This window comes from Eumetopias jubatus, unplaced genomic scaffold (assembly GCF_037043125.1).
Source record: "Eumetopias jubatus isolate StellerSeaLion01/CBP00866 unplaced genomic scaffold, mEumJub1_p1.0 scaffold_15, whole genome shotgun sequence".
Classification (NCBI taxonomy): Eukaryota; Metazoa; Chordata; class Mammalia; order Carnivora; family Otariidae; genus Eumetopias; species Eumetopias jubatus.
Window position 1 is genome coordinate 81,214,276 of NW_028274821.1, and position 25,386 is coordinate 81,239,661.

Below are 25,386 nucleotides of genomic sequence, written 5' to 3' on the forward strand. Positions count from 1 at the left end.
TCAGTAAAAACAGTACCGCGATACTTTTTTTCCATTCTTTTCATAAGGGTGCCAGGACGTCTGGAAGTTAATATATACATGTTTAGAAATGTTGAGATGAAAAGTAATGCACACTTTAATTTAATGGGTCTTAAAAAAAAATCAAGATAAAAAGACCTAGTCAGATTATTTCAATGTGTAAATTTTCAATTAGCCAGAAGGCTTCCTGGGGTCATAATTCAGAAGATTTGAAACTAATGTTATGGAGTTTAACTATGCTATTCCAAAAACAAATCAGACTAAGGAATTTCTCCATAAAGCTAGGCACTTAGGCCAGAAATAAGATACAGTAAATTTGAGAAGTCCCTGGGCCTGGCCCTAAAAAGACTGTAAACTTCTCTATCATAGACCATATTAAAATCTAATCAAAGGAAGAATTAGAACTACAATTTATTTTTTTTTGGCCTTTACAGAGTTTGCATTTATTCCAGTAGGAAGAGCTAAACAATAAATAATGTGAGTAAAATATTTAATATGTCAAAATTTAAAGATTCATAATAAAAATATTAGTCAAGTATTTAGTAAATAAGAATTAAGAGACTCAGAGTTCTAAAGAGAATGTAAGTCCCATGTCATTAGTGTAACCCCAGACCTACCACAGTGTCTGGCCTAGGAGATATTCAAGAAATATTTGTGAATGACTGAATGAACAGATGAATACTTTATAGAACTACAATTTAAAACCACAGTTGTAAAACACTGTAAAACAGAAAATTCAAAGAGGTGAATGAATAGCATACAATAGAGTGAAGGGAGTAACTTCACTCAGTAGAACAGTAGAAATTTTCTCAGATTAGTATCCAAGGACCAATAATTTTTAGCAAAATGGTTTCCTTCTCTTCTATGTAACTATTTCCTTAAATGTCAATAATATGGATTCTGGAATCAGAATGACTAAGTTTGAATCTAGGTTCTGCCATAGCTGGGCTTCTGTGAGCCCCAGTTTCCTTATCTGTAAGATGAGGATAATAATAGTATCTAACTCAATTGTACCTAACTGTTGTGAGGATTAAGTAAGTTGATATACGTAAGGTGCTCAGAACACTGCCTGGAACATAGTAAGTACGGTATGTGTTTGCAATTACTGTTACAGTGGTCCATAAGCCTTCAGACCTGATGCCAAGTACCAGGAGATCCAAAAACCAAAATTCTTTCTGTAACTCATCTGGCAGCAAAACCTGACCCAAACATATGCAAGGCTATTTACAATCTTTATTAATCCCACTCACTGTAAATATACATGCATTTTGCTGCAAATATCTTCATGTATTTGATCATAGGATGCTGCCCCAGACTTCATTGGGGTACATTTATTAACTTCCTAAAATCCAGAAAAAAAACTTAAATTCTGAAACACATCCAGCCCCACAGGTTTTGGATAAAAGATAGTGGACCTACATTATCTCTGGAGCCTGAACAACTTCTATGTCCCTAAAACTAATACCTTCTTAAATAACACTCTGTACCTAGAGCAGAGGATTTTAGGATGAAGAAAACATTACCCGGTATGAGGAATTCTTAATCTCAGGAAACAAACTGAGGGTTGCTGGAGTGGTGGGGGGTGGGAAGGATGGGGGGTGGCTGGGTGATAGACATAGGGGAGGGTATGTGCTATGGTGAGCACTGTGAATTGTGTAAGACTGTTGAATCACAGATCTGTACCTCTGAAACAAATAATACATTATATGTTACAAACATATAATTACATTATATGTTAAAAAAAAAAAGATAGTAGGAAGGGAAAAATGAAGGGGGGGAAATCGAAGGGGGAGACGAACCATGAGAGACCATGGACTCTGAGAAACAAACTGAGGGTTCTAGAGGGGAGGGGGTGGGGGGATGGGTTAGCCTGGTGATGGGTATTAAAGAGGGCACGTATAGCACTGGTGTTATACGCAAACAATGAATCATGGAACACTACATCAAAAACTAATGATGTAATGTATGGTGATTAACATAACATAATAAAATTTTTAAAAAAAAGGAAAAAAGAAAACATTACCTGGTACAGTTAGAAGGGCCCTGCTTTCCCAGAATGTTCCTTTCAAACAAAATCCATTCATGATATTTTATTTACATGTTATACTAGTCAGAATTTTCAAGCTCTAAATTCTAAGGTTTGCTTAAACAAAGCCTATTCTCTTAATTTAGATCATAAATAAATGATTAAAGCTCTTTGGGGGCATTAATGTACCCTGAATCATGCATACCAAATCATCACAGAACTTTTAAGCTAGAAGAGACCCTTGAGAACTAAACTATTACTCCTTCCCTTCCAAACTATTTTATCATCCATAAATTTACTCTCCTCTATGAGGTAAGAATAACCTGCTCTAACTTGTCCTTAGACTCTGTCTATAGGAACACCCTGTGGGTGCATGTGAATAAACTGGGTGGGGTATGCTAACAGACTTCGGATCTAAAAGGCTGGCTTGAATCTAACACAATACATCAAATGTCTCGGTTCATACTTTAGAAAATAACAAGAATTTCCCAGTCCAGAATGAAGAAACACTCATCTAGTACGTGTTTTGTTTTTTTTTTTTTTTAAACAGCTTAGCTATCTTAATGGACTCAATGAGTCAACAACATAATGTGGCTGCCAAAAACACTACTGTGATTAGGAACTAACTACATCAACAGTAGCATAGCATCCAGAAGGAACGAGGTAACTGCCCTCTCCACCGCAAGCTAGTTAGAGCATATCTGGAGCATTATGTTGAGCTCTGTGCTCCACACTTTGGGAGAGACGCAGAAAGACTGAAAAAGTCCAGAAGAGGACAGTGAGGGAATGTGAAACCATGTCACATAAAGAACAGTTGAGGGAGCTAAAGTTATTTAGTCCAGACTCAGAGGGAACACGATCACTATCCCCAAACCCCTGAAGAATTATCATGGCACAGAGAGATCAGACTTGTTCCACATGGCTCCAAAGGGCAGAACCAGAACCAGTAGGTGTTAACAACAGAGAGAAAGATTTCAGCTAACTCTTGGAAGTATTTCTTAAAATGTAGAGCCACGCTAGGAGGTAGTGGCTTAAGTCCGATCTAGCCCTAAAGGCCGATAGTTTAAAAAATCGAACACTTGTCATCACCTTAGTCTCTTACTGCCGGTAACCACCATGCTCTGGCATCAGAGCCTCTTCCTTAACTCTTCTTAAAATGTCCTACCCAGCCAACCAATCAGCCAAATGTTTTGCCAAGTCTGTGGGAGGAAAGTGCCTGTTTGCTGGGCAATTAGTTTCAGTTTGCAGATCGGTGTCCTTATAAACAAAAGAGGGCCCTAATTGAGGGGCAGGCAAGAGCTCTCAGCTAGACCTCTATGACAGAAATTCTTATTAAATCAAAGAGCAGCTAGAAGACCCATCTAATCACATATTATCAATGGCATTCAGTCCTTACAGGAACATTAAAATAAAATACCCAGTACAACCATCTTCCCAAATGCCAGAGAATCCAACTCTGCAAGTCAAACTAGGTCTCTCAAGATCAGCTAGAAGCTTTCCTTCTGTCAAAGAAATTTGTGTACTGTTTGAAGTAGACTGGAACCCATGCTCAGATAAATAGGCCATCCTTGATTACATCACACTATAAAGCCAAAACTACGTATCAACAGGTCCACAAAGTTCATTTCAGTTCAGCTGCTAAGAACTAGACATAGGCAATCCATAGTGAATTCACACAAAAAAAGTAAGAACTGTGTTAAATTTAAGACACAGAAGAGCTACCAAAGTTGGACACCCTTCTAAAACTTTTGTCACCCAAAGACCGTGATAGACATAGGTATATGTTAGTCCACGGAAGTTACTAAAGCCTTGAACAGTTCAGATGGCACATTTTAATCAATCCAGCTTTACTTCACTTGAAATTGGATTCTTTGAAACTCCAGCTGAAGTATTGGAGAATATGTCCATGATCGGCTTAACAAGAACACATTCTTCTCTGTGCTTTTTAAACTGCATCCCAGGAGCAATCTAAATGTCCATAAATAAGGAATTGGTTTAAAAAATTATATTATTCTTATACCAAAAAATGCAACTGTTAAAAGAAGAATAAGGTAGATCTTAAGTATGGACGTGGAAAAAAAATTCCCAATATATAGTTAAGTGAATACAGCAAGTTGTAGAACAGTATGTGTAGAAGTATTTTGAGTTTTAAAAACTATTTTTTTAAAAAACTGTGTATGTATGTATGTTCATATACGTCCAGAAAAATGTCTGAAAAGAGATCAAACTGTTAACAGTAGTAAGCTCTAGGCACTAACTGGAACTAGGAAGCAGTAACGGAGTGACCTTCATTTTTTCCTTTGTAGACTTCTGGTTGCTTGTATTTTTTTGGAAGTAAAGGTTAACTTTGTGATTTAAAAATAACAATACAAAAATAATAAAGTTAAAATAATATCAATTACATGGACTTATTTATCATATACTAACCATTCAAAATGAGTGATCTTGCTACTTCTTAAATGCCACTGTGTGCTTCAAACTCTGGAAAATTTAATTCATTCTTTTTCTATTATATTTTACTACAACAACAACAACTAAGAAATCATCACATTACTACTAGGTTTCTCAAAAAAATTGTAGTCATAAGGATAACTAACACACGCAAAGTGCTTATTCTGGACCGGGGACTGTTCTAAGCACCATAAATGTATTAACTTAGTTAATCTTCACAGCAATCCTATGAAGTAAGTACTATTATTATCTTCATTTCACAGTTGACAGAGGTTAAGTGACCTGCTCAAGATTACAGGGTTAATAAGGGGCAGAGCTAGGATTCAAACCTAAGAATGGACTCCAGAGTCCATACTCTCAACCACTATGCTTCCTGTCTCTTAGTAATATGTCAATCTCTCTATACCAAAGCCAAAAAAGGTTACAGTTAAAATCCAGCTAGTTAATAGACTCCTTCAAGCTAGAAGAGATGCAAACTTAGCTTTTTATGGTTGGAATAATCTGCATTCCTACTGATGTTAATGCCATGCTCCAACCCAAGATTCAAAACTGTATTAAGACTCATAATCATGTGGGAAAACTCTACAAATTCAATTATAGTCCAAAGTCCATACCTGACTCTACAGCAAATCACTGAGCCTAAGAATTAGGTCAGAGATCCATTAATGTAAGTACAGCTTGGCAAATAGTTTGGACAAATCTCCAGCCCAACTTTGGCAAAGGAATTCAGAAACTCTTGTCTAATGTCTTGACAAGGTAGTTTTTATTTGTTTAGTTCCAGGCCCACTTTAGATTAAAAGGAGACAAGAATAGGAGTTGTCTTTAACTTTGCTTGAAGACTTCAATCAGCAGGAAGAAGAGCCTATTTTCTATGTGGACTCAAAACAGATACTAGCATTTATCAGCATCCTCCAAACTGAACATTCTAACTTAAAGGGGAAAAAATGGGCATCCCTGCTTAAATTGTGTATTTGTCCAAACATATTGACCTTGTAATTGAGAAAGAAAAAAATGGTGCAAGGAAGGGATTTAACCTAATTTATAGGCATGCTCAACCTAGATACACACCTGTCCCAAATGACCTACTGAATTCACTTATTTGCAGGGAAAACATGGAAACATGGATTACAATGTCTTTTTTTTTTTTTTTTTTTTTTGCCTCGGCTGGTCTGTCCTACTGTGGTAAACAAAATCCTCACTACCTCTTCCACCTGTCACGTGCACATCATATATATACATATATAATACACATTATATCTATATGCACATTATACACACACACACACACACACACACACACACACACACACACACACGGAGAAATTAACAAGGAAACAGAAGCTTTGGAAGGAATCCCTTATACTCAGTTTTTGACCCATTGGTTGAAGGTTCTGGCTTTCAAACTTCCCGAAATAACCCAGGCGGAGAGGCAGGGTGAACGAACCGAACCCAAAAGTTTGCGCCCATTCAGGGTCTCTGACAAAGGCCAGAAAGCCCCGTTTGGAAAGAGATGCGATGCCTTCCACACCGCAGCCGCCCCCCTCCCGGGGAAGCCCAGCCCAGGGGGGGACAAAAGACTTTCCAGATTGGGGAAGGGGGTGCGGGCGAGCTGGAGCTCGGACCTCCCCCTTGGGAGTCGAAATCCGGGGAAACTTTGGGGCGAAGAATGATCAATTCCGGGCACTAGCCCAACCCTGGAGGCAGTCGCGGGGCTGGGTGCAGCCGGCGAGGGGCGCGGGGACTCACCTGGGGGAGGGGGAGAGGGGGCCTCGGTGGCAGGTGGGGTGGGCGGGACGCTGCTGCCGCCGGGGAGCTCGGGGGTCGGGCTCAGCCGAGTGGTGGGCGCCGGGATGGTGGTCGCAACGGGGGTGGTCGGCGCCGGGCCAGTGCTCGTCGAGAGGGTGGTCGGCGCGGGTCTGGTTGTCGCGCGAGGGGTGGTCGGAGTACGGTCCACCGCCGGAGGGGCGGTCGGCGAGGGGCTGAGCGGCGCCTGGAAGGTGGTCGTGTTGGGTCCGGCCGTCGCCCGAGGAGGGGTGGTCTCCGGGGATTGGGCTGACGAGGACGCAGCCAGGGGCTGGTGGACAGTAGTGCGCGGCGCTCCGGTCCTCGGGGCCTGGGCCGTGGGAGTCGTCGCCTTAGAGAAAGGGCGACTGGGCTCGCCCCCTAGCCCCGGGCCCGGAGACGCGTCCACCTGCCCCGCGGCCCCGCCGCCACCGGTGACATTCCCCGCCGAGGTTGTTGAGGCGGCGGCGGCGGCGGCGGCGGCGCAGCACAACAGGGCGAGGGCGCCCAGGCTCGGCAGGCTCCTCATGGCGCGCTCGGCTCCGCCATTCATTCATTCAGTCATTCAGTCGGTCGGTCAGTCATCTTCTCCTCCCTGCACTCGGACTAGGGAAGCCGCCGCAGCCGCCACCGCCACCGGGCGCACCATCGCCACCTCCCTCTGACAGGCGGCCGGCCCCGCGGGCGGGCCCCAGCGCGGAGGGAGCGACCCGGCAGAGCGCGGACAGCCCGCCCTCCCCGATTGGCAGCCTCGCCCGGCCAATAGAAGGCCACGCTGGCCCACGTGACCCTCCCGCTTCCCGGCCTCTTTGTAGCTCCGCGGACCAATCAGAGGGCGCCGAGGGGAGGGGGCGGTGTTAAGGCGGGAGGAGGGTGGTACGAGCCCCTCTCCAGCCCTTCGGGCTCGCGGCAGCCCCGGCTTTGTCTGCCCAAGGAGTGGGGCGCGGGCCGCGGGCATCGGGCGACGCGGAGCAGACAAAGGACGCGCTCCGCGCGGCAAACGCCGGGCCAAGTCGTCTGCTCCACTGGGCGGCTAGCGCGACCCGGGGCGGGGAATCCGCTCTCGGGAGCTTCCCCGCCCTCTTGAACAATGGGGCGCCGGCGCCGCACCCGGGCTCGGGTGGAGACTGGGCTGGAACCCCCGCAATGGGCGAGGGCGGCGGCAGCGAGCATGTAGAGCTCAGCATTGCTTGTGCTGCCCGAGAAAACCTGGCCTTGGCCCTGCGAGGTCTGCACTGCCGTTCCCATTTCAGGGATGGGGAAACTGAGGCCCATCCTGAAGGCCCCACTGAGCCAAGACCCACGCCCGGACCAGACACCTGCTGTAGGCCCCGGCGCTGTGCCAGGCAGGACGGGGGTACTAGAGACCCGCCCGGAGCCGAAGGTGCGAGCTTCCTGTATAGTGGAGACAGAATCACGTGCACAATTTACTCTGACCCCGCACCCCCAACCCATCCCCAGAGGAGAATAGGCTCCAACGGGGTTTGGACCTCAGCGTCCTGTTTCCTGCTGAGTGGTTTTGTGGCCTGAGCGCAGTTTTCTCACCTCTAAAATGGGCATAATAGACACGAACACCCCCACACCTCCTGTCACAGAGATGATGTGAGAATTCAGTCACGTACTGAAAGAGCTTAACCCAGTCCCCGGCCCGCAGTAAAACCCTCCTTAATGCTAACTACTCGCAGTGTACTGGGTTTGGACAAGCCCCACGCCACAGCCCTGAAGTGTCCCCAGCCGCCTGCCTTCAGCAAGGACTGGGGTGGGTCTGATAGCAGAGCTTGGCCCCCGGTGACACCAAACCCTGTATAAAGCTGGAATTCCGACGCGCAGCCTCGCACCATCTGCCCAGGATCCAGAGCCTGCTCAGGCGCTGCAGCTTCTAGGGAGAGCCAGGGGGGACGGGTTTGTCATCTGACAGGGCTTAATCCCAGCCCCGACGCCAACCCATTCCTGGCCTCTCCTACGTGATGCTTGCCTTTGTGCATGGTTTCCCATTAGTCACTGGCCTCCAACCAGAAAAGCAGGATGAGATTTGTATGTGAACTTGGGTATATGTTAATTTAAAAATGCATTTATTCACCTGCCTGAGTAGTAGGTGGGGAGAGGATATGTACACGCTTGTGGATGAGAGCATAAACATCTTTGTGGGTGTGTATAAGTATGATATGTATTTGTGTGAGTTTATGAAAGTTAGTGTCTATTTTTGTGTATTGCGTGTTTTAAGTATCTGCACGTGTACTGGTGTATGTTTTATGTGTATTTTCTGCAGGGTTTGTTTCTTTTCATTTGTGAGCATATATGGGTGTGTGTTGGTAGGTGTGTCTATGTATGGAAGAGGACTGCAAAATGAGAGGGGTGTGTGTAGGTGTTCTGGTTTCAGACCAACATTTAGCAAGTGGAAATCAAGATTCTGTTTTTACTTCCCTCGGGGAAGGAGGTAGACAGGTCAGCCCCTTCCCCATGTTCTCCTGCTGATTCTTCCTAGCCTTTCAAACCCCAACCAAAATACCATATCCTCTAAGAAACTTCCCTGGATCTCTGAGTGGGAATTAAACACTCCCTTCCCATTTGCCCACGGCCCTGGGGTTTATTCATTGATTATAGCCCCAATCTATCAATCTACCTCTCCCCTGCCTCTTCCTAAAAGGATTAAGAATGGCTTCCAGAAATATATACAACAGGATAAATGGAACTGCCCACCCGGCTTTTCTACTTCTCACAGGCATGCATCAGCCTTAATACTAGAACTTGCAATTTATGTGTCTGTCTCTCCCATTAGGCTGTTCTCTCTGTTCTTAGTGCCTAGCAGGGGTAATACGTGTGAGCACTAATCCATGCTGATAAAATTGAATTAAATTGAAAAGAGATCCTGTGGTGCCATGGAAAGAGCTCATAACTTTAGAGTCAGACAGATCTGGCTCATGACTTTGCCAGATGTATGACCTTGGAGGAAATCTTTTACCTCTCTGAGACTCAGTTTTCTCATCTATAAAGTGGGGTCAATAAATTCTGTCTCACTTATTTGAGCTGAAGATTGAAGAGAATGTTTTCACAGAGCCTAGTATACAGAAGGTGCTTCACCTGTATAGGTTCATTTTTCCATTATAGCAATGCTAACTTTGAGCCTTGCAGGCTGAAGGATCACAAGTTCCTCTGTGTCATAGCTTCCCCATCAGGTGACATGACCTGACAGTTGCCCTACCAGCTATCTGCAAGTGATAGCTGAAAAATGCTGGGCTGGTCCTAAGATGTGCTAGATCAGAGATTCTCTGGCAGGCGGGGAGAAAAGCTGATGCAGCTTCTTGGCCTGGAGAATCACAGAGAAAGACTAGAAGTCCTTACCAAAGTGATCCAGGCCAGCACTCAGTCACTCCCTGACAGGGATATGCCCAGGGCTTCTAAAATAGGTTAATTACCCTGTACTATGTCTAGAAAATGTTGAATTATTTTGAAAGATAATTTAAGTGTATAAATGTCAATTCATTCACCATTTAATTCTTTAATATTTTTGCTCTGCCTCTATCTCTAAACCATAAGATAACATTTTTTTCCATTTCTTAGGAATAATATTTTGTGTTTAAAAGTCAGAAGCACCAGGGGCGCGTGGGTGGTTCAGTTGGTTAAGCATCTGCCTTCAGCTCAGGTCATGATCCCCAGGGTCATGGGATCCAGCCTGGGTCCAGCTCCCTGCTCAGCGGCGAGTCTGCTTCTCCCTCTTCCTCTGCCCCTCCCCCCTCATGTTCTCTCTCTCTCTCTCTCTTTCTCTTTCCCTCGCTTGCTCTCTCTCAAATGAATAAAAAAAATTTTAAAATCAGAAACACCTTAAATATCCAGTATTAGACAAAGGTATTATTACATCTGTTCAATTTAATCATATAAAGTCATTGTAAGGGTGGCTCTGAAGACAGTATAGTCAAATATTCAAAATAGGTCATTGAGTTCTTTCTGTGTGCTAGACTTTACACTAAAAGCTACACATAAAATATTTTGTTTAATCCAACAAAGAACCCCAGGAAGTAAGCACTATTATTATCCTTATTTTACAGATAAGGAAACTAGGGCACAGAGAGGTTAAGCCACTTGCCCAAGGTCACTTAGTAAGTGATAGACCCAGAAATCAAACTGAGTTTGCCAGCTCCAGTAGTTCCCTTAACAATTACGCTGTAAAGGGAAAATGCTATGATACAATGTTAAGAAGAAAAGAGGGGAGACAATTACAGCTGTGATGCTATGTGGCACTTTTCCTGTTGCTCCAGAACTGTGGCTAAGACCCTGGGCTCTAAGGAGAGCTGACAACCCGCCCATGACAACATAGGGCCGCTAGACTTAATAATGAGGGGCCACAGAACAGCTGGGGTCAGAGAGGACCTTGTCAGAGCAGATGAGCAGCCTGAACTTTCTTCTGTAGGCAATGGAGATGCTTTAAAGTGCCCCACCTGATTCTTCTTTGTATACTCCGTACCCAGCACAATGTCATATACGCAAGAGTGGCTCAAGGATTGTTGGTGGAGGGGCACCTGGGTGGTACAGTGGGTTGAGCAAGCTGACTCTTGGTTTCGGCTCAGGTCGTGGTCTCGGGGTCGTAGGATAGAGCCCCGCATCTCTCTCTCCCTCTCCCTCTGCTCACCCCCTGCCCTGCATGCTCTCTCTCTCTTTCTCTCTCAAATAAATAAATAAATCTTAAAAAAAAAAAAAAGGAACTGTTTGTTCAACTAAATGGAGTCTTACCAAGTGGCAAACACTGTCCTAGGGGTTTTGCATTCATAACATATTTATTCCCCAAAGATAGGGCTGTCCTCATACTTGAAAGAACAGGAAGCTGAGCCTCTGAGAGGTGAAGGGATTTGCCCAAGATCTACCCAGCTCCAAAGCCCAGGCTGTTCTTGACACTCCTCCATCCCCTGATGTGGCCACTATGTGTCGCACATAGTAAGAGGTCAATGAACACATACTGAAAAAAAGGACACATACACATGAAATTTTACCCTCCTATAAGAGCAGAATTTAAGAAAAGAGAATCTTTGGGAGTATGAAAAGAAGAGAAAACATAATAAAATAATAGATGCAGCTCAGCAAAATAACTTCATCTCCCAGATTCCAATAAAACATGGAACCTTTCCCCTTTCTGGTTTCATTGAAACAGCAATGCTGACATGGACAATTTCTAATCCTGCCAGAGCCTGGCCTCCTATCAGATGTGGCTAAATGCAAGATTTGGCATCATCTGCAGACAACTTTAGGATTATTGGGGCCACTATTAACAGTCTGCCCGGCAAAAGACACTAACAGAAAACTCACAGAGGGAAGTAAAAATGGCTAAAAACATGAAATGCTGTATATTCAACTGAAGTAATCAAAGATTTGCAAATTGACACAAAGAGTTACTTTTTTTTAACCCGAGTTGGGATGAATTTTTAGAAACTGATAATATTTGCTAATGAGGGAGTGCCTCAGTCTGTTAATAAGAAATATAAAGTAATAGAAATTTTCCAGGAAATCTTAAAAATTGTCTGTACTCTTTGACTAATTATTTCCACTTTTTAGAATATATCTAAGGGAGGGGCACCTGGGTGGCTCAGTCAGTTAGGCGTCTGCCTTCGGCTCAGGTTATGATCCCAGGATCCTGGGATGGAGAGCCCCGAATCAGGCTCCCTGCTCAGCAGGGAGCCGCATCTCCCTCTCCCTCTGCCTGCCACTCCCCCTGCTTGTGCTCTCTCTCTCTGTCGAATAAATAAAATCTTTTTTTGTTGTGCTGAGCACTGGGTGTTATACACAACTAGTGAATCATTGAACACTACTTCAAAAACTAATGATGTACTTTACGGTGGCTAACTGAACATAATAAAATAAAATAAAATAAATAAAAAACTGTGAATACTTGAAATCTACCAAGCAATTGCTTTTCTTATTTGTCTGGGTGATAATAAATAACTGATGATTTAACTCAAAAAAAAAAGAATATAGCCAAGGGAAATAAATAATCAGATGTAAATATTTACATACAAAAATGTTCATCAGAGTGTTATTGATAATAGTGAAAATTAGAAAAATCTGAACAGGTAACAGTAAGGGACAGGTTAAGTATTTTGTGCTGTATGACCTCCCTGCTTGGGCCACTATACATCTATTTAAAAAATGATATGCATGAAGGAAATTCTTACAATATAAAATAGTGAAAAAAATAGCCTACCAGTATACACCTCTTAGAATGGCCAAAACCTGGACATTGACAACACCAAATGCTGGTGAGGGTGTGGAGCAACAGGAACTCTCATTCATTACTGATGGGAATGCAAAATGGTTCAGCCACTTCAGAAGACAGTTTGGTGGTTTCTTATGAAATGAAATATATTCTTACATATGATCCAGCAATTGTGCTCCTTGGTATTTACCCAAAGGAACTGAAAACATATGTCCAGACAAAAGCCTGCAGACAGATCTTTATAGCAAGCTTTGTTCATAATTGCCAAAACTTGGAAGCAGCCATGATGTCCTTCAGTAGGTGAATGGATAAACTGTGGTATATCCAGACAACAGAATATTATTCAGCACTAGAAAAAAAAAAAAGCTATCAAGCCATGAAAAGATATGAAGGAAACGTAAATGCATATTGCCGAGTGAAAGAAGCAAATCTGAGAGGACAGCATACTGTACGATTCCAGCTCTATGACATTCTGAAAAGGGCAAATCTATGGAGACAGTATTATATATTATAATGATGGATACATGTCATTAGACATTTGTCTAAATTCATAAAATGTAACACCAAGAATGAACCACAATGTAAACTACTGATTTAGGATGACTATGATGTGTCAATGTAGGTTAGTTCATTGTAACAAATGTACCACTCTGGTGGAGGATGTTGATAGTAGGGGAGGCTGAGCACGTTTGGGGGCAGAGGGTATATGGGAAATTTCTGTATCTTCCTCTCCATTTTGCTATGAACCTAAAACTGCTCTAAAAATAGTCTTATAAAAAATAGGGGATGGGGTGCCCAGATGGCTCAGTCACTTAAGGGTCTGACTCAATCTCAGCTCAGATCTTGATCTCAGGGCCCTGAGTTCAAGCCCACATAGTGTGGAGTCTACTTTAAAAAAATTTTTTTTAAATAGGGAACTATTTATACTATGATCCAAATTATGTAAAAGAATATATGTATAGGGCGCCTGGGTGGCTCAATTGGTTAAGCGACTGCCTTCGGCTCAGGTCATGATCCTGGAGTCCTGGGATCGAGTCCCCGCATCGGGCTCCCTGCTCAGTGGGGAGTTTGCTTCTTCCTCTGACCCTCCCCCCTCTCATGTACTCTCTCTCTCGCTCATTCTCACTCTCTCAAATAAATAAATAAATCTTAAAAAAAAAAGAATATATGTATAAAAGACCAAAAGGAAATACACCAATATAGGAATAATCTTTGTCTCTGAATGATTGCATTGTCAGTAAGATTTTCTCCTCATATTGTTTTGCATTTTCCAAATTTTTGTAAGATTTTATTTTTAAAAAATATTTATTTATTTGACGGGGGGCAGGGGCAGAGGTGGAGGGAATCTCAAGCAGACTCTGCATTCAGTGTGGAGCCCGATATGGGGCTGAATCTCATGCCCCTGAGACCATGACCTGAGCTGGAACTAGGAGTCAGATGCTTAGCCAACTGTGCCACCTGGGTGCCCCTTATGATTTTATTTTTAAGTATTCTCTACATCCAGTGTGGGGCTTGAACTCCCAACCCTGAGATCAAGAGTCACATGCTCTACTGACTTAGCCAACCAGGTGCTCCCGCATTTTCCAAATTTTTATTTTCAATGAACACATAGCACTTCAATCAGGAATAACCAGCAACAGAATTCACTTGGATCTGGACATATGTCTGCCAGCGACATCATTGATCTGCCTCCATGGTATCTCAATTAGGATAGTAAGAGAGAGAAAGCCCTAAGTCACAAACTCCATTAATTGCAAAGCACCTTCTCCAAACAATGAGGCTAAATGTTGAAATCCTGCTTCAGAGTCCTTCTAGAAGATGCTAAAAATAAGCTCAGAAAAGCATTTGCTGCAGTTCTTGGAGATCTACTGAAGGACGTCATTCAGAGTGGGCACCAAGTCAAACCCTCACTCGTCATCAGTGTTGGCCAGAGAGCAAAGAATGTGAGCCATTTGGGGAAGGAATGGGGCCAAAACTTCCTAAATAACTCTTTCCCTTAGATTGCTGTAATTGTAATAAAGAGGACCACTGACTGCAGAACACAGAACTTTCACTATCGTTATCTCCCTTGAAATTTGCAGTCACTCTGGAGGGAAGATGGTAGTAACAGAGTAGTGATAATATTATATTAGTGACTAACATTTATGGAGCACTTTTATGCCAGGCTTCAATGCTGACCACTTCACGTACATTATCTTTTTTTTTTTTTTTTAGTCCTTCTACTGCAAAGTGGGAGTGATCATCTCCACATAGGTCAGTATACTGTCACTTAAAGAAGTCAAATGGCTTGCCCAAGGTCACCACGCCAATAAATGGAAGAACTAGAATTAATAGGCATTTGTTAAATCCTCAAGTTCAGTGACTTCCAATGCTTACTGAACTTCCTCAACTTTGATTATTTTGTATTGCTATTATTAGGAGAGACATTAGTGCAGTGGTAGGGTGCTGGGTACAATGCTGGTCTTTCTAGATGTATAACCTTGGACAAGTCACTTTATTTTTTTTTTAATTTAGATTCAATTAGCCAACATAGAGTACATCATTAGTTTCAGATGTAGTGTTCAATAATTCATCAGTTGCATATAACACACCCAGGGCTCATCACATCCCGTGCCCTCCTTAAAGTCCATCACCGAGTTACCCCATCCCCCACCCACCTCCCCTTCAGCAACCCTCAGTGTGTTTCCTAGAGTTAAGAGTCTGGACAAGTCACTTTAGCTCTGTGTCTCAACTTCCTCCTCTGTAGAATGAGGATCACAATATCTATCTTATAGGGCTCAAGGTCAAACAAAACAATGTATAGGAAGTGTTCAGCCAAAGCCTGCCCCCCGAGTAAACACTCAAATAACACAGGAACACGTCTGATTTTCCTAAACCTTGTCTTCTCACATAGTGGGTCAAGTGCAGGGAGAGTAGAATGTCCTTGGGGTTCAACGTCCAGAAATTCTAGACTCTCAGAGGAGTCATGTTCACTGACCTGCTTCCATGACCTCACCCCTCTTGAAGTCCCCCCCTTCATTAGAGGGGGCACCTGTCATTGGGGTGGGTACCTAGCATCTGGGACTGGCAGAGTGGCAGGAGTGGGCACTTGACTCCTCGGGCACCCCTAAAAAATCCAGGCCTTTAGAATTAAGATGCTCTTTGTTGAGGGGACACCCTGCTGGCTCACTCAGAAAAGCATGAGACTCTTGATCTCAGAGTCGTGTGTTTGAGCCCCATGTTGGGCACAGAGATTACTTTAAAAATAATTAATTAATTAATTTATTTATTTAAAAAAAGATGCTCTTTGTTGAACTATTCTGAAATAGCTATGTCAATTTCATGCTGGTTTCTGAGGACTGGATGATAAGGAAGCCCTGTCCTGGAGGAGCCAATGTTTCACAGCGAGAACAAATATCAGAGTGGGAAGGGGCTGAGGAATCAGGCCTTCCAACCCTGGCCTTGTACAGATGGTACAACAAGATCCAGAGAAGGAAAAAGGCCTTAAAATGTCCCTCCCTGCACATTCGTTACAGAGCCGGGGTCAGAACCACACCCTATGACCCTCAGGCCACCATAAGACCCGAGCCATTCCTTACAGAGGGGCAGCCAAGAGCCAGCAAGGGACCCAGAGTTTGCTGGCTGGAAATGCCAGGGCCTTCCCATCCATAGCACTGACCTTCTGACTTCTGGTCCAGAGCTCTTTATGTCACCAGAGTCTCTGGCCAGCCACTTACCTCCTGGAATCACAGAAATGGTGCCTTCCTGCCAGTTTGCAGTATTTTAAATGATGACAATAATCGGGGTCTGCTCTCAGGCAGTAGTCAGGACCTCAGGAATGGCAAAATCTTCCAAATTAGGCCACACTGTTGTGAGGGAGCTAGAAACAACATCTTTCCCATTCCATCAGGCCTAAATTAGAACGGCTCTAAAGAGAGTCCTGGAAGATCAAGCCTGCTCTTGGGCCTGTGGATCTGATTTCCTTTCTCAAAGGAAATCACTTTTCTTACAATCACTGGGTGTTTGTTGCATGTGTGCAGTGCCCCAAGTGCAGCCCAGAATTTGGAATTGGATGTAATCCTTAGCCACATACTGGCAGTGCTACTTCTTTAGAGATCGGAATCTTGGAATCTCTGCCATCTGGTCCCATGTTAGAGCATTAGTCTATGAATCAGCCCAGCTGGGTTCCCAGGGCAGAGTCTATCTCCCTTCACAGTGGAATGGCCTAGTGGGAAAAGTCCATGACCTAGGAGGCTTGGCCGCACTACTTCCAGCCTATGTTACCTAGGGCAAGAATCAACCTCTCTACGCTTTTGTCATTGCCCAGTGAACCTATAATGCCTCGTCTACTCATCATGTTGCTAGGAGGATTCCTTCATTCATTCAGCAGAAATGTATTAAACACTGGTCTAGAGATACCCTAGTGAACAAGACACACACACACAAACAGTACCCTGCACTCATGATGCTTACAATACAGCAAGTGAGGGGCACCTGGGTGGCTCAGTTGGCTAAGCGTCTGCCTTCCGCTCTGGTCAGGATTTCAGGGTCCTGGGATCGAGCCCCACGTCGGGCTCCCTGCTCAGCGGGGAGCCTGCTTCTCTCTCTCTCTCTCTCAAATAAATAAATAAAATCTTAAAAAATGTATGCAATATAGCAAGTGAGATAGTTAACAAATAAATGGGTAAATATTTATTCACAGATAAATAATTGGCAGTACAAACGAGATTAAAAGTGTGCTGGGACACAGAATAACTGGGAGACGTCCCCTCAGTTTGGTCAGGGAAAGCCTCTTGGAGGATGTGACCTTCAACTTGAAATCAAGAGAAGATTTCTGGCTGCGCAGAAAGCAAGAAGGAGCAGCGAGTGCAGGACATGAGGCGGGGAAGGAGAGCAGGGCAGAGAAGTTTAAGGAGTGGAGGGGAAGTGGACGAGGTAGGAGCTAGCTAGGCAGAGCTCTGTGCCATGCCGCAGAAGGGATTTTCTTTGATGAACAACAGCAAGGCAACGGAGAGGGTTAAGGAGGGGCATGAAGGTGAATCTCGGGAGCAGTGAGAAGGCTGAGTTGCCCAGGGGTGAGAAGACATACTGCGGCCCAACGCCTCGAGGAACATTCAGGATCCAGTTTAGACGCGGACTTGTCAAGACTTACTCTTGGTTTGGGTGTGGGGTGAGGGAAAGAAAGACATCAAGATTGATGTCTAGATTGGGGGATCGATGGATGACTCATACAGTCACCGAACGAACATCAAGGAAGCAGATAGATTCGCCTGCCCCCCAGGCGTGGTGTCACAGCTAAAGATGCCCAGGGAGATCTCCTGCTCGGTCAGGGAGCCTGACCGCAACCCAGGAAGGGTCGCGGCAGGTAAGTCAGACCCTGGCTAACTGCGCTGCGGGGAAGGGCATCAAAGGAGTCTTCCGAAGGGAGGGCAGTGTGAGCGCGGTCTCCAAGGAGCAACAGGAACGAGGAGAAGGGCTTTGACATCATAGATCACAGTTGTGAAATAACAAATGCGGGCCAGGCTACCAGCAGTGGTGGAACGTGCTGGTGTCTGTGAAGCCCTAACGACATGCGGGGGGCTGTCCCGAGCACGAAATTACGCACGGAGTCCTCACCCGAGAACTCGAGGACTAGATACTCCGATGATCACCTCCGCTTGGCGGACGAGGAGACTGAGGCACAGCTAAGCCCTGCGGTGGAACTCACTGAAGGCAGCACCATCCCATGGCAGGCTTCAGTCTTAAGCACTTGGGCTCCTGAGGCCTTGCCCTCAGCACCACACAAACCACCTCTCTGGGAGGCCAGCACAGAAAACAGAGGGTGGAGGAAGGTAGAAGTCGAGGGCAGGGGACGTAAATGACGCGAAAGTATTCTGCAAACTAGAAAGCACTGCCCCCACGCAGAGTGCCATCACTATTATTAAAGAACTGGCCTCGCCTCCGTGGGAAGCCAAGGTTTCCGGAGTATTCGAGGACCATGGCTGCTCCAAAGTCCCACCCAAACAGAAGGAATCCGAGGGGATGGGCTGAAGTGACTCTAACTGTGAGCTGGGGAGCGGCAGGTGTGAGCTCCAGGCCTAGTCCTGCCCCTAACTTACTACACGGCTTTGGATGAGTCACCTGTCCAGCCTGGTTCCCCCATCCGGAAGATGGAAGGAGGGAGGACTGGGGATTCTAAGGGCTTTTCCAGACTTTGCATTTTGAACAATCGCTCTGCTATTTGTGCTCTGCCTCTCACAGGGTAACAAAAGGAACGTCTGTGTGGGGCCCTTTACCAAAGCAGAATGCCACCTTGGATGGGAGGGGCGCCTTCCAGAAAGCCTGGGACTCATATGGCTTATGTCTCCTAGGTGCACAGATGTCCAAGTCAAACACGCTCACTCCTCCTGCCCCTGCTAGGACACTGGTTTCCAAGGCCCCTAAATCCTGCCCATTCCTGTCCCTTTGAAACCTTCAGGGGGAGTGTGAGCAGCCCAGACAGTATTCAGGCCCCACTTCTGAGGATACAGCCAGAGATTGCAGGTGCGGATTACATCCCGTGGGGTCCTGTTTTGAGTTTTCTGTGAAGCACCACCCTCAAGCCTTCCTCACGTGTGCTCCATCCTGTGCCCTCGGTTTAGGATCCACTGCCCTGGAATAAAAAGTGTTCATTTGGGATGCAGCATTGGGTCTTTCTGCTCATGCGTTGGGATCTCCACAGTGAGAAAAGACTCCTAGGCCTGAAGAGACCCTTTCCCATCCAAGTAATGTAATCCAAATCTTCTTGTGGATGCAGAACTTTATAAACTGTTAAACACTTTCATACATTATTAATTCACATATTATTCCTTTTTTCCCTCAAACAATTCCTGAACTAGTGTGTGCAGGGTAGGTTGTCCAGTAAAATACGAGATGCCAGTTGCATTTGAATTTCAGATAAACAGTGAATAATATTGTAGGGTAAGTATGTCCCAGATATTACACGGGACATACTTATGCTAAAATAGTATTCATTATCTGAAATTCAAATTTAACTAGGTATCCTTTCATTTACTAAATCTAGCAAACTTAGACAGGGATTGTTAACCCCATTTTGCAGAAGCGGGCTCAGAGGGGCAAAAGGGTTTATCAAAACTCCTTAGGAGCAGGGACCATGTGTGACTCATTTTTTTAAATTTTAGTATTTATTTTTTAAGCATGAAAAACACATTCCTTTAAGCCAGTGTCTCAGTCCCTTTGGTGGTGATCTGAGAGACTTATGCCTCCTGAAAAGTCTGCTCCTCCGAGAATCTATGCCCTGTGTTTGTGTAGATAAGTATATTGCATAGAACATTAAAAAGTTAATGATTCATTTTTAATCCCCAGTTCCCAACCCGGAGTTAGCTCTGGGAAGATTCTAGGGAAATGCTTACTCAGATACTGGGCTTTCTGAGCCTCTCATTCCTATAGGAACCCCACAGGGTAAAAGAAAGAACTGGCTCAGGACAGAGAATGGTCCCGGAACTCAGAGCCAGGCTTCCCTGTTCTTTCTAGGTGGTTGTACTTAAGATTAATTCAGATGCGGTTCTGGAAAGCTGAGTGAAACTATAGAACATCGTGAAATTAGCAGAGGGCATCACAAAAGTGCTCCTTTTCAGGACACTCCTTTCCCACTCCCGGTTCAGGATCCTAGGGAGGCCTGCCCAGGGCTGCCACACCCAGCGTAGTCACAGCATAAAAGCCACAAAAGACACTGCCAAAGACAGAACACGAAGTCCCGGTCCTGCCCTCTGGAGGAGCAGACCCCTCAGTGGCACTGGTGGGCCGCCTCCAGGGTGACTCTGGATTAGCTTCAGCTCAGCTCTCTTCTGATGGACACCTTGGGCTCTGCCTGCGGACAGATCACATACGGATGTCATCTGCCCAGCCAGAGCTGTGAATAAACACAGACAATCTGCAAAGTCTTGACCAGCTGATGATGGAGGTCAGGGGTCTTGGCTGCTTGCCAGGCTGTCAACTAAAAAAGGTGACTTGCTGAAGAGTTGTGAACCTGGGTGAGCCTGTTTTTCACATCTGAGGCTCAGTGGCAGAGTCTTAGAATGTTAGGGTTGGGAGAGAGAGCCTTAAAAGCATCTAGGTCGAATCCAAACATTCTTGTTTCTTTCCAGAAAGAAACACCAATCTCAGAGAAGAAAAGGATGTAGTCGAGCTCACACCCTAACTTGACAGCAGAACCAGGCCTGGAACTCATTTTTCTTCTAGATGCTGCATTCCTGACTCAGATGATCAGCTTTGAGTGCAGAGCAAGCAGCAGGTGGGGCGGATGTGGTCACTGAGCAGGGTGCTGGTGTCGTGGGCCACTGAGCTTTAACCTCGGCACACCATTAGCATCTTCGCCCAGGCTGTCACCTTCTCCTGCCTGAAGGCCCTGCAGTCCCCAGGCCGTGGCTTAGAGATAAACAGCTCTCCACAAGCCCCTGGAATTGGAGAATAAATGGACCACAGGGAGCATCTGGTCCAGTCTCCTTAGCAAGGCAGGGTGCCCAGTGCCTGTGCTGGGAAAAGTTCCAAGAGCCAGTGAGCTCCCCCAGGTTGCCGGTTGGGAGGCAGGCCCCAAGGAGGCCGAAGGTGGTGAGTGGGCCAGAAGGGGTGGAGGTAGCCCAGGTAAGCAGCGGAATGACCTTTCTGTCTCCCATCAGCTCTGTTCCAGAGCCTTCTTCATATGGAACTAGATTCGGCCCCTGTGAGCTGCCGTCCACTGAGTCCCGTCTGCTCCTCCTGCAGACCTGGGTAGGAGGCGGCCCAGATGGCACCGAGTCAGGCAGGAGCCCCGATCTGCACACAGGCCAGCCAAGCTCTCTCCCCCGCCAGGCCCGTGCCCAGATCCCGCCCAAGAGAAAAATGATAAAACCAAATGAAGGAAGAGCAAGGGCAGCTCGGCTGGGGATTCTTGGTTGGATTCCCTTACATGTACCTACATGGTTCTCTGCTCCGAGCAGAGAGCACAAGGATCTTTGAGACCACCCTCTTGGAGCTTCCTTTCCGGTTAGGGAGTCAGAGGAAATCGGATGATTTCAGGAAATGGCACTGCTAGGAAGAACACATGCTAGAGACGGGATAGACTGCGACTCGGGGGCAGCATGACCTCTTGGAAAAGAGGTGAGGCCTGAAGGAGGGCAAGGAGGAAGAACAGCGCATGCACATCCATCTCTAGGACAGAAACAAGCTGACTGTCGGAGGAAGAGAAGAGCCAGCATGGGGAAGGCATAGTGAATGAGGGGAAGAGGGAAGGAGATAAAATCTGAGAGGAGCCTGTGGTCTGCACCACAACCTACCGTGCCGTGCTTGGCCAAAGAATAAACCACGGCATGATCCCAGTCCCCAAGGAGCAGAGCCACAGCAAAGCAGAAATCATAGCAGCGCCGTGATGGTTTCTCTCAGGGTCCCCGACAAGACTCTGAAAGCCAGGGAAGGAGCCCCATGAAGGAGGGGGGCCAGGTGCTCACACACGCGTGGTTGGGCTGGGGTCACTGGGGTACCTGCCTGGCACCTGCTCCGACTGAGCTCTCCAGTTCAACAGCAGACCTCCACCCCGGGTTTCTGCCTAGGCAATGACCTCAGGAGGGCTCTCTGCTGCTCCCCCAGGGAACTCTGCGCTCCTGGAGCAGCCACAGGTCAGAGGCAACCAGAGGACCCTGTTCTAAAAGTTTCTGTGAAAGGCTAGACTCTGAGCTTCACCACCTTCACGGGGCTCCTTCCCTGGCTTTCAGAGTCTTGTAGGGGACCCTTCACCTTCTTCTCCAGTCCGACCTCTTCTCGGGGTCAGCGATGACAAAATCGTTCACCCTGGGATATAAAGGGCACTACGCCCGCCCTCTCCCGGGGAGTCTTGTATTTTAGCAAAAGTCAAAGTCCTGAGTGAAAGGAATATATCAAAGTGTGGGTAATTTTGGTGATCTGTCCTCCAGGTGCACACGGGAGGGAGGGCCTGTGGAGTCGGCAGGTGGATGGCAGGGCCCTGCCTGCATCCAGGTCTTCTGGCTCCACAGTCGGGCCAGCACTCACTCCACCAGGCTACGTTGCCTTGTTCATGTAAAACATTTATTGCACCCACCACAGGCATCTAACTCTTGGGAACTCGTAGGAGATTTGCAAAGCACCCAGCTCTGCACCAATGGCTGGTGTACGATTCTTGTGGAAGGGTGGGGTGGCCCCAAATAAGTGGACAGTCAGAGGACTGGATATCAGTCGAGGATGTTCTCATGGAAAAGTCTAGCCCCTTCCAGAAAGTTCTATCTGGCTCAGCAAATTGTCTTGTCGTCTCGTTGGCGCTGCAGCTGTATTTCTTTCCCATTTCAGACCAGGAGAGAACACGTGGGCAATCTCTGCAATTTGGTTTTGTCTTTCCTCAGGAATGATCTAACCTTAAGCAACAAGGCCAAGAAAACCTATTCCCACCCTTTGGTCCTTCAGTGTGCTTCTAGGAATGTGTCATAAGGAAATACTTCCAAAGATTGTTTTAAAAGCTTGTTTTCATAAAGGTTGATAGTATTATATATAACAGCAAAAAGCTGGAACTACCCCAGTGCCAAATGACAGGTGGAAGGACAAACTGGCCCATCCACTTGAATGAACATTATGACAAGCCTTACAAATGACAAATACAAATCTTGTCAAGACATGGAAAAACACGTACGAAGGAATGTCTGGTGAAAATACGAGAAATCCAAACTGCACAGGTCTATCAATTTCTTCCCTAGAGGCCTATACCTGAAAACTGGAAGAGCTCAAGGAAAATTTTAAATCCAATTTAAATAAAGCACATCTCTGTTTTGTGGGTATTTGGGTGCTTAGATATGTAAATAAAATAATCCGTGGGAAAATACTTTCTAATTTTTCAATGTGGTTCACTATAAAATTATTCATTTTCTCCAAAATATAGTCCATGATTTTAATAACTGCTAATTGCTCAATGCCCCATTAGGTGGTCAGGACGGAAGAATGATTGTTTGCTGCCTGGGGTTTGGGAGAATGGGGATCTGAGTCTTGACTAGGCCACTCCCTTCTCAGGTTACTCTAGGAGCTGGGATCCTGGCAGAACTGCACATGCTCACCCTACAAGATGGAAGACTACTGTCTCACTCAACTCTTGTCCTGGACCAGGGGAAACCACCCATCCGGCCCCACTGGCCTGTCCTTCTAGAGAACTCCTCTGCTCCCCAAGTAATAACATTAACTATATCAGACAGGATTCTTGGCTGCAAACAACAAATATCTCATATGGGTTTTCAAAAATAACAACTATTCTTATTGTTATTATTCAATAATAACAATTATTTTCATTGTTATTACCATCATTAACATCCCTATCATTGGACACAGGCACTGTACTGGGCTTGGTGGTAAGGGTTTGATGTGCATTATCTCTTTTTAACCGTAACTTTTAAAAGGAGGCAATCATTCCCAGGTAAAAATGAAGAAATTGAGGTTTAGAAAGTTTGAGAAACTTGCTCCAAGGCCACAGATTTAGTAAGTAAGTGGTGGAGATGGCGTTCAAAGCCGGAGCTAACTACAAAGCTGGAGGTCCCACACACCAGGTCCTGCGGTCCCTACGGTGAAGCCTCTTGTGGGCTGTGGCAAAAACGCAGCCAGCGGGGGATGGTGCCTCGATCCTCCATGGGCCCCTCCTGGCCTTAATATTTCAGTGTGATTTCCAGAGTGCTGGCTAGAGTTGGTTGTTGACGTTCACACTAGCAGAGCCATGAAGCCGGCTTTCCTAGCAGCTCACACGAACTGGCAAGAAGCAGAAAGTGCTCTCATGGCCTCAGGAAACATCTGCAAGTCCTCAAGGAGGCAAGACCTGCCCCTTTATCACCTCTTCAGGAGAGATAGCGAGGCTGTCCCATCTGCAGGGATAGGACAAACATGCTGCGTTTACTTTCCAGGCTGGGTCCCAGCAAATGGAACAATTCACTCCTATTCGACTCTTAGGATCAGCCACTTGGGAGCAGGTCCCACACTGGGCAGTAGGGTCACGGTGCTGAAATCAGACTGACTGACTACTTGCCTTCTAGGGCTCACAGGGCAATGCTGAAACAGTAACAAACAGCATTTGCAATTCAAGGTGACTAGTATAGGAGATAGGATGTGGGGTAAGGGGAAAGTATGAACTTTGGAGTGAGAAAGACCTGTTTCTTCACATCCTGGTTGTGTGATTCTGGGCAAATTTCCTAACCTCTCTAGGTTTCTTCACCTGAAAGAGATGTAAATAATTATATTTTTATTGCATAATTCCCATGAGAACTGAAAGGAACAGACATGTCAATGGTCAAAATTGCCTAGTGCACAGTGGGGCTCTCCAAATGATAACTGCTATTAATATTATTGGTATTATTCTACAGATGCCAGTAATGGCATCTATAAATGTTGTTGATAAGAAGAAAACAACAGAAGGGACATATGAGCTGGGTTTTGACAGGTAAGTAGGAGTTCTTTGAGTGGCTGGTGCCAGGAAGAGTTCTCTAGTTAGAAACAACAGCAAGGGCAGCTTTGTAAAGGGGCATGAGTGGGCCAGTTAGGAACTACTGAAATATTCCCATCAAGCAATAAGGGACTAGCCTGGGGCAAGATAAGTCTCTGAGATCCCCTTCCTACAATCCTCAAATAAAGGAAAATAAAGGACCTCTCCAGGTAAATACATAAACCAGCATTCTTGTAAGCTATGTTCTCTGTAGAAAAGCAGCCTCCACGCCCCTGGCCAGTTGGCCTCTGGAGAACAAATAAACTAGCTTCTGGGCACCCAAGCCTCTGATTCACCTCCTCTGGAGTCATACAGGCTTGGGTTTGATTGCTGGTGGAGCCACATTCCCTGCTGTATAACCTTGGCAAGCCACTCGTCTCTCTCACCTCTCAGTTCTGTTATCTGAAACGATGGGAATAATTATATGTTACATAAAAGTCCTGATACATG

The 25,386-nt window shown here is 45.6% G+C and overlaps 1 protein-coding gene across 1 annotated transcript in view; it reads right to left on the minus strand.

Annotated features, from left to right (window-relative positions):
• The window catches only part of MEGF9 (multiple EGF like domains 9), an 83,145-nt gene extending 76,170 nt beyond the window's left edge, over nucleotides 1-6,975 (minus strand). The window contains exon 1 of the mRNA XM_028107590.2: nucleotides 6,242-6,975. Coding sequence (XP_027963391.1) covers nucleotides 6,242-6,830 — 589 coding nt within the window. The 5' untranslated portion in view covers nucleotides 6,831-6,975. The remainder of the gene's footprint in view (nucleotides 1-6,241) is intronic.
• Between the last annotated feature and the right edge of the window lie 18,411 nt (nucleotides 6,976-25,386).